Here is a 10391-nt window from a genome sequence, read left to right as displayed (position 1 = left end):
TGCAGTCAGCGCCATCTGTCGTGTAAAAAATGTGATGGACGTGCGAAGAGGAAGACGAAGACGAAGACGAAGACGAAGACGAAGACGAAGACGAAGACGAAGACGAAGACGAAGACGAAGACGAAGACGAAGACGAAGACGAAGACGAAGACGAAGACGAAGACGAAGACGAAGACGAAGACGAAGACGAAGACGAAGACGACGACGACGACGGAACTGAAATAAAATCATCTCGCTCGCCATCTCAATACGCCCTGATCTCGTACACAAATCGTATTGAACGTGGTGGCAATCAATTCAGAACCCTCAATTCCTATAGTGAATAGTCAATAACTTTTTGTTATGTATAATGGTTAATAAGATATTTCGTTCCAAACACAGGTATAAGGAGTTGACTCGAGTAAAGAGTCTCGGCGCGCTGCGCCCTGTACAGCCGGTTGCCTGTACTTGGCGCGAGACTCGACCGAGTCTTTTGATGAGAAGAAGGACTGAATGAGGCGTTCTTTGTTTGAACCATTCCTTTTGGAATAATGATTGTGTTCATTTTCTTTTGGCAATAACTAATAAACAAGATGACTGATAATTGTACATAACAGTACTTTGCGATACAAGTGCGAGAAAGCGAACTTTATAGGCAGGCGATGAAGTTGGTCGCACGAGCCGCACACGAGTAACAAAACGGCACGAGCTGAAGGCGAGTGCTGCTTGTTTTACGAGTGCGGCGAGTGTGACAAACTTCACGAACTGCGTATAATGTTCACTTTATTGTACCAGTATCGCATAATATTTTCTGTAACGATTGCATGAAAAACGCTAATTTTTGTGCACTAGTTTTTATCGCACTAGTGCGATAATGTAAAATTGGGCCGATTTGCGCATGCGCAGCATTTTTATCGTATCCTTAGTTATAAAGCGCCATTTTCGCCACACTTTGGAGGCACGAAAAGTAGCGTTTTTCATGCATGAGTTACATAAATGAATTTTCAGCGGGGTTGGTTTTGCTTATTTATTTTTTATTTTTTTAACGTGCGTGAGAGGCTGCCGTTGACCAACCCACCGTTACTGAACCAGCTGACGTTCACGAGGCTTTATAACAACACCATATGAAGCATATTACATAATATCAGCCGGATTGAAATGACTGACCAAAATATGTCGCTCCCGGACTATAAGTACTTCGAAATTCCTGGCACGGACCCGTCAAGTATTACTCGATAAGAAATCACCTAAAGTTTTATTAATTTATAAATGATCATTAAATCATAATTAAATACGGGAAGCAGTAGTAATATAAAAGACTAGCGAAAACATTATAGGAAATTTTGAAAATATAATTAAAATGATGGACCAGTGCTAGATCATATAATAGGCAGACATGTAGTGACTTATGTACTTGGCATTAATAATATGATTTCAATACCTTTTGTTAGAGGAATTCACAGCACTCCTGTACTTGGCATAGTTCTTTACACGTGAGTGTTTTTTTTTTGAGGGGGGGTATAACAAGTTTTCATTGCTCAGTTTCGTTGTTCGGGATATAGAAGTTCTAAGCACTCAAATCTATATTGTGAAATAGATATTACTGAACAGTAAAAAAATACTACCCGTTAACCTATTTAATATTTAGTAAAGGGATAGGATTTAATTAAATTAAGTGTGAATATCTATTTATATCATTAAAACTATATTATCCGATGCAATCTATTGCTGTTCAAGTATGTACACTTTCCGTACAAGCTAAAGACCTAATAATTCTATACTATTGTAAAGCAGCCTTAGCCATTTCCAGTACTGGAAATTCGGTGTGAACGGTAGCTTCACGTACAAAATGTATTTGATTGTGTTGTGTATTCGTAAATTACGAACACCATCCACAGTACACGTAGCTAAAGAAGACGAACCACCCAGCGCTATCCATCGTGTGAAAAAGCAGATGAACGTGCGAAGATGACGACGAGAACGACGACGACGCCCGATCTGAAATAAAATCATCTCGCTGGTCCTCTGAATACTCCCTGATCTCGTACATCAACCTCATTGATTTTTATGACAATCAATTCAGAATCTTCGATTCCTATAGTGAATCTACCAATAACTTTTTCTCACACATAGCTGTCCATAAGTTATTTGATTCCAAACACAGGTACAAGAGATGCTTCGAGTAAAGAGTCTCTTAATGTACTGGGCGCTAAAGTCGGCCGAGTCTCTTGATTAACGTTGTTGGTAATTACAACAGATTTTTTACTTAGTACGAAGCGATCGTACGAATTCACGGACAGTCTACCTTTACAAGCAATCATTGAACTGTTATCATGAACGTCTCATCGATAGCAACATCGTGACCGCTTTAAGCAACATTTTCAACTAATGTCCAAAGATGTTCAAAATTAGAATCTTGTGCGAGTCGAAACGACAGCCCCACTGTTCGATTTTAAGAAAATCCTGGAGTATTAAATGTTATTCCTACAAGATCTAAAAAATCACCCGGATTCTCTTTCACATGATTGTGATAATTTTCAAACGCTTCTCTTAACCAATTCATGGGAGTTACATCTTTCTCCGGAATCTGAATCTGAAACATTATTCACCATCCATCGAGTTTAAATCCTTGAAAGTGTCTCGTCGTCCGACTTACGATTTTAACTCTATCTCCAACCACAACGGTAGAATCTTCTGCTCCTCTCCCCACTGATACGTTGATGCGGTATGTCCACCGATAATGTCCTTTAGATCCTCCCATAAGTCACTCTCGGTGTTGTGCATGATGTCATTGTCATTATCGCACCGTATAGGAAATGTTTTTTCCGTTCAATTTCGATAGCCTTTTCAATTTCATTGCTGACGGTATTGTATACTTCTGGTTGTATAATACCATCGATGGTCTCGTCTAGCAAACGAACGTTTTTTCTTTTCAGATTTCTATTACTCTCGGGCATATTGGAACAGTGATATGGATAGGAAGCATTTCTATACCACTAGCCTCTCTAAGACAAAAAGGTATGTAGTTTACATACAGTTATTTAGAATAGAGGGGAGGAGTGTTGAGGGTGAAATGCATAACCAAATACAAAATACAAATACTTCACCAATACAAGAATGATACGTTCGATACTCCTATTACAACCATAGCGTCTACGTAATCCTCACACCTGATAAAACACGCTGCTGAGAAATTGCAATATACTACGCTCCATAAACATCCTTTCGTTTTAGCTATCGGAAATTGTCCGTCTTTAAAACTGGAAACGAAAAAAAGCGCTATTGCTTAAGCCTTCGAAACATAAAACGAAAAAATTTCTGTCACAAAACTTTTCGCTCTCCCGACTAGTTTTCGAAATGTAAAAATTATTTCTATAATCCTCACCACTGGCAAAACACCCTGCTGACTAATTGCGATATACCACCCTCTATAAATATCCTTTCTTCTGGACTACGAAAAATGTTCAACTTCAAGATTTTAAACGAAAAATTTCACATGCGAAATTCTTGAGTCAAGGGAATTTTAAACATAAAAAATTTCCGTCGCAAAACTTTTGGGCCCTGAGAATTTTAAATGAAAAAAATTTCCGCTACACAACTCTTGGGTTGACTGCCTGACCCGCCTGCCCTCGTACATTAAACCCGCCCCCCTCCCCCCGTACCTTGGCCACACCCAAGTCTCGCCATAACGGATCTATTAATACTCATGTAATCAGTAGCATGATACAAATAGACGAGGTATAGCCACTAGCAGTTCTACGCATTTAGACAGTGACGTGACTGGACCCTCTCTACTCTGATTGGCTGACTTTACGTATGTTGTGTCGTTGCGCCGCAACATCAGTTCAATTTTAAGTTGCCATATCCTCTCGAACCAAAACGTAGTTAAGTCCCCTCCAAGTGAAAATGATGTTGCATTGAACGTGACTTCATTGGTCCCTGCGCGATCTTGACCAAAATGCAATCGTTAGTGACTATACCTCGTCTATTTGTATCATGATCAGGAGTTTCTGTTTTGCAGATTTTATGAATCATACAACACATACATAGAGCACGTCTAAGCTTCATATTTATCCGTCAATATTTCTCAAATGCTGCTGATATGTAATCGAATTTTCTAATTCCGTACGAAAATCTAATGCATGCGTTCTGAATTCTTTGAATCTTCCACGCTACTCCATTGGTGATGCATCGTCCATATACACACTCTGTATAGTCAAATGTCAATAGTACAACTGGTTACGTAATATTCAACTTCGTGATAACACATTTATACGTCACAAGAAGTCGTAGATTATATTACTTGTGTCATTCTCAAAGTTTGTGGTCGGAATTTCAAAGATTTCTTTCAAAGTGGCTTAGAAATTCTGTAAAATGAGAATAGCAGTTATTGGTGGTGGCATAGTAGGCTTAACTACAGCGTTGGAATTGAAACGTGAATTACGTAATGCGAATATTACCATATTCGCTTCAGATTTCGATGACACGGTTAGCCATGTAGCCGCTGGCATATTTAGAATTGGATCTTCATATTTTGGACCAAGTGAAGAAATTACAAGGTACCGTATAACAATGGAAACAAACACAAATAATACAGTTTAGTGGTTTTATTGTAGAAAATGGATAAATGATTCTTACGAATATTACAATGATATTCGTAAATCAGCTGAAGCAGGAGTTGCTGGGGTTACCAATATTTCTGGTTACATCTTTGCTAATTCTGGACCAAATGCAGTGAAGGTTTGTATAATGGATATATTATATATTATCTTTTCTGATCTGTTTAATAAATAATAGAATAAATGGATGGAAGGGCTTGTACCAATATACAGAGCTGCCACTGACGACGAATTTAATATTGTTGGAGGAGATTGGAAATATGGTGCATTTTTCACAACTCTACTGACTCAATGCAGTTTACATCTTCCTTGGGCGAGGCAAAAGTAATTATTATATTCTAGAATTTTTGAAATTTGAAAAATTTCGAAAAATCCTTTTTTAGATTGCGGGAAGATGGTGTCTCTTTAATAACGAGGAAAATTGATTCTTTGAGTGAATTTGGTGAAGAGAATCCGCTAATAATAAATTGCACGGGCATTGGTGCACGAGAACTTTGCGATGACAGACGTCTCGTTCCTATTCGAGGACAAGTTATAAAGGTATAATTGAAATGAAATCTGTTAGTAATATAAAAATGGCTTGGTTTGACAATGAGCAATAAAGATAAGACATTCATAATGTTATGTCTTTCTTGTACATAGGTCAAAGCACCCTGGATAAAAAATTGCTTCTATGGAGAATTGGATACCTACATCATACCTGGACACTATGGTATTTGTACACTGGGTGGATCAAGATCATTCGACTCAGTATTTTCAGGTATATGTCAGCATGAAAACAGAGCAATTCGCGAAAGATGCGAAACATTACTACCATCCCTGAGTAAAGCCAAAACTGTAGCCTATGCTACTGGTCTTAGACCTCATAGGGAGGGAAATGTTCGTGTAGAACCAGAAAAACTTACTGGTTACTCTGGAACAATAGTAAGTAACTTTATGTAGTAAATTTACATTATTAAATTGCTCTAGGTATGTGCCTAATAATATGGTCTATTGTGCAGGTTGTTCACAATTATGGCCATGGCGGATATGGTGTCTGTACAGCTCCAGGAACAGCTAAATATGCTGTCCAGTTGACAAAGGAAATTCATAGATCAACATCGAAATTGTAATGGAGGTTATGCAAAGGAAAGATTCTAATGTATTACATGGCATTTCGTTTCAAGCATTGATTAGTCGCACGACTGCGACAATGTACACCTTACTGATGATTTTACAAATAGAAAAATTTTTAATGTTTTAAATATGTTAATATCATACATACTTCAATGCCAATCTTAAATCCTTGTACAGTCTAGGAAGTAATTACAGCTATTGTAATTACAATGCATTCTAAACGATATTGTCCTGAAGACAGGGTGAGTTTTTACAAACTTTAACTCTCCACGGTACCGGTGGGTTGTTTAAAGCACAATTATATGTGCGCTCACATATCCCCGAAATTCGCGGCGGATGGCTCCTGACTCCCCTTCCTAAAAAAACTTATTGGTAGTGGGGACGCAAGGGCCAAGGGGTGACGAAGTCCGGCAATATATCGGTAATAAACAACAATAAGTATATTTTTTGTAACGCATGCGTTAGAAGTGCTACTTTTCGTACCTGCTAAACGTAACCAAAGTGGCGCTTTTCAGTAAGAAAATAAATATTTTACACGGCGCATGCACACGTCGGTACGATTTTTTTTCTCACACGCGGAATTTCTTTCTTGCCCACTTGTCTCGTAGTTCTCACCCGATTTCGTGATGCTTGTATGTAGTGTATCGCGAATTCTTTTTTTTTTTTTAATTTATTGATTTTTCTCAATGTTTAAAGTCATTCAGGGAAATAAAACTTACAATTTTTCTTTTTCATTTCGGGGGACTTCCCTTCCCTTACCATTTTCCCTTCCCTTTGAAAGCATTAAATTCTGATTTGGGGACAGGAATCGTAATCTCATTTTAAACCCTCATTTGAGCTTGCCGCTCAATCCTAGTAAGATTATTTATCACTAGCCTCGACATTATAATGGGTGGTTTCCAATTACATGTCTTGTGGTATTGACTTGTGTCAACGCAAAGTTATATCGTCATTCCGAAAATATTCTGCTAGACCTAGCAAATAGCATGACATTGTCTTAACATAAGTTGAGTAATTAGAAACCACCTCAGTAAATTTGGTGGAGAAGTTGAGTACACGTTTTTACACTTATGTCGACATAAGTTTCATTTGGAACGCAAGTTGTGTCGACATTTATCTAATAACAATTGGATTGGAAACCACCCACTGAAATGTAAGTATACTGGAACGCGTACAGCATTGGTGGGAGGTGTACAGAGAGAGAGAGAGAGAGAGAGAGAGATAGCGAGGAAACAGACCGATGGAGTACGCTGTCTCTATCACACACTATACAGGTGTACAGCATTGGTGGGAGGTGTACAGTTTTACACTTATGTCGACATAAGTTTCATTTGGAACGCAAGTTGTGTCGACATTTATCTAATAACAATTGGATTGGAAACCACCCACTGAAATGTAAGTATACTGGAACGCGTACAGCATTGGTGGGAGGTGTACAGAGAGAGAGAGAGAGAGAGAGAGAGATAGCGAGGAAACAGACCGATGGAGTACGCTGTCTCTATCACACACTATACAGGTTCTCAAAAAATTTAAGCTGAGATAAAGCCACTGAACTATACCCAACATGGAACACACACACAGTAGTAAAAGCACGAGCCGAGAGAGATGGCCGATATAGTGGACGACCTCTTTGTTTTTCAAGGCCGTATAAAGACGTCCGACGCCCCGAACTAGGAATTTTCGTAATTTTTTTGACACGGTACATTAAATGAATTTCGGCGGCTACGTAAACAACGTAACGTCCGTAAATAAGTGATAAAGTAAAAAATATACGTTTGGAAACATAAATTTAAAATATTATAAATAGATAACTTGTTCGGTCACAACAAAGCGCGACTATATTCTGTATAATACTATGATGCAAATTACCTATGAAATGAAATGGTGTTGTTGGGCCGCCACTCTTGCTTACACGACTTAATATAACACAATTTCACAATTTTTGTGGATATATTATATCATACTTCAAAAATATTGTCGAACCTCACTAACCACATGTTGATTGCAAGTTGTCACTGGAAAGCATCTACAAAGGGGCACCGGTTCATTTCAGAGATCATATTTGGTAAAGTGGTATGTACGCTCCTGCCTGTTACGGTATCTATGGAAACGAAACACCAACACCAACTAGGAACATCATTGGCTAAAACGCTTAGAAAAAAGATGGATCCCGCTATAATAATGCTATCTCCCTCGGCTCGCGCTTTTACTACTGTGTGCGCGTTCCATGGGTATAGTTCAGTGGATAAAGCACTGCACACGTGAAGGACTAAGCCAACATAACCTGAAATAGTGGCACGCATATTTTATTTCAAAGACTGCTAAATATTTTTTGTCGTTTTTACAAAGTTATATGGATTACTTGATCGATGTGTAGAGTGATTTTAAAAGATTCATCGCAACTGTTACTTAATGCATAAAGCTTTACAGAAACCCAGATATGTCCCCACTGATATGTCGGCGAGAAAACATTTTTGCACGGCTTGTTGAGTTGTATGTATGTACATACACCACATGCGCGGTTCAATTCGAAATGAACAACCTAGTAAAGAGAGTGAGTGAGATAGTGGCACGTTTACAGGGCTATCTCCGAATACAAGCGTACGGCCTCCAGTATTCCTGTATCTCAGTGAAACCACCCAATGATGTTTCTAATAGGTCCGTTCGTGCAAGCGTTTTTTCGTGGTCCGAAGCACTATAGATGTGTTTCAAAACTATCCGAGAGCGCAGAGTTCATCGTGGCTTCTCTGTTTATTGTATGCATTTAATTGAGACTAAAATCTGAAAAGACTATTGATTATCAAACGTTTTTACAAGACTATGAAACGACTATCAGAGGATTGCAAGTATAAAAGTTTACCATATTAGATCTGATCTTGTTACCCACACTTTCTGCACTTTTCCAAAAGTGCAAATTATTATTGGATGATATTTTAAAGTAACTAATAAAAATTTGCCCTTTACGAAAAGTGCAGAAAGTATAGGCCATCGACATTATAGCATGGACTACGCGATCCGTATTTCAAGCTCCTTGAAAAAGTGTCGGCTCGAATAGACAAAGAGGGAGTGATTTGGCGGTCAATAGCTCTTCTTTCCTAATGTTCCTATTGGCTACCTTTTTATCGCTCAGAGGATCTCAGGAACGTACTGTTAGACGTTGATTCCTTTGCTTATAAATTGCGTGGCGTGATATAATGGCGTTTGCAATACGTTACGTCGACTTCGTAGAACAACGATAAAAAATGTTCTTGTAAATATCCTTCGGTATGGTGTATACATGTTTTATCTGCAAGAAAAGATTAGACAAATCGCAAGGTTTGTCATTCCATAGGTGAGTAATAATGTATTATTTAAATAATGAGATTCGATTAGGTTATGACTAAATTATGATTACACATTATCGTGCACGAATATTTAGAATTTAATTATAACATTATGATGCAAAAACTTATTATGCCCAGGATTCTCAAACATCTTACTACGCTACTGATCAGCAAGAGACAAGGCTTGGCCGCCACCAGTCGCTATCTCTTTCTTCCAGCCGGCCATGTTTTCCTATGTCTACGCGTAGTCCACACTGAGCTATAAACATACTGGAATCCGTAGGCCTGTATTCCTTCCTTCCTTTCTTTCCTTAGAGGGAAAGGAGCATATCTCTATAGAAAAAATGTATGCTCAAATACGAGCATATCTCTCCGCAGTATTTAGACCTAAAGCTACTGAAGATCAGCCAACGCAGACTCTATTTCTTAGCAATATTTGTGTATCGGGCCATAGTTTTCAAACACCAGAATTCTTTGCCGCAAAAGTGGTAAATACAAGACATATAATTGAAAATGGCCCCTCGCGGACATTACCTTGACCTGTACACTCCGCTATGTCGCACTACTTCCTATCAGAAGTCTGTCCTCATAATGGGTATCAGGTTATGAAATAGGCTACCTGCAGAGATGAGTAGGGAGATTGCCAATGAGCCTGTTTTTGGTGATTGCAATTTTTCTCTGGTTTCGGCGCGCCACCTTAGCGGAGGGCCCTCGAAGCAGTTCCACGTTTTTGATTGGTCGTGTATATATAGTAATACTACGCGTGATAATCTGGAGCTGTGTTTTGGCGCGTCGACGCGCCAAAACACAGCTCCAGATTATCACGCGTAGTATTACTATATATACACGACCAATCAAAAACGTGGAACTAGTTCGAGAGTCTCGTTCAGGTGGCGCGTCGACGCGCCACCTGAACGAGACTCTCGAACTAGTTCCACGTTTTTGATTGGTCGAATGAACTTGTGTGTTCCTCGAGATCCACGATTTTAAACCGGGTGAACACTCAAATAGGGAGACTTGTATCAGAGATGAGTAGGGAGATTGCCAATGAGCCTGTTTTTGGTGGTCTCAATTTTTCTCTGGTTTCGGCGCGCCACCTTAGCGGAGGGCCCTCGAAGCAATTCCACGTTTTTGATTGGTCGTGTATATATAGTAATACTACGCGTGATAATCTGGAGCTGTGTTTTGGCGCGTCGACGCGCCACCTGAACGAGACTCTCGAACTAGTTCCACGTTTTTGATTGGTCGAATGAATTCGTGTGTTCCTCGAGATCCACGATTTTAAACCGACTGAACACTGAATACGGAGACTTGTATCCACCTTGTTTTTTACAGGATATTACATAAACCGTAG

The 10391-nt window shown here is 39.0% G+C and overlaps 1 protein-coding gene across 1 annotated transcript; it reads left to right on the top strand.

Moving 5' to 3' along the window:
* The first annotated feature begins 3806 nt into the window (after nucleotides 1-3806).
* Nucleotides 3807-5842, top strand: LOC107273573 (D-aspartate oxidase). The gene is made up of 6 exons (XM_015751925.2): nucleotides 3807-4538; nucleotides 4596-4719; nucleotides 4777-4922; nucleotides 4982-5138; nucleotides 5241-5522; nucleotides 5600-5842. Exons 1-6 carry the CDS (start codon nucleotides 4354-4356, stop codon nucleotides 5708-5710), a joined length of 1005 nt encoding a protein of 334 aa, XP_015607411.1. The 5' UTR covers nucleotides 3807-4353; the 3' UTR covers nucleotides 5711-5842.
* Nucleotides 5843-10391: the final 4549 nt, after the last annotated feature.

This window comes from Cephus cinctus, unplaced genomic scaffold (genome assembly GCF_000341935.2).
Source record: "Cephus cinctus unplaced genomic scaffold, Ccin1 Ccin1_scaffold1732, whole genome shotgun sequence".
Taxonomy (NCBI): Eukaryota; Metazoa; Arthropoda; class Insecta; order Hymenoptera; family Cephidae; genus Cephus; species Cephus cinctus.
The sequence above is the reverse complement of the archived record's forward strand: the minus strand, read 5'-3'. Positions and strand labels throughout refer to the sequence as shown.

Coding starts and splice junctions, on each gene's coding strand:
- LOC107273573 (XM_015751925.2), top strand. CDS start 4,354: ATGAGAATAGCAGTTATTGGTGGTGGCATAGTAGGCTTAACTACAGCG. Junction 4,539..4,595: donor CCAAGTGAAGAAATTACAAG/GTACCGTATAAC, acceptor GTTTTATTGTAG/AAAATGGATAAATGATTCTT. Junction 5,139..5,240: donor TTCGAGGACAAGTTATAAAG/GTATAATTGAAA, acceptor TCTTGTACATAG/GTCAAAGCACCCTGGATAAA.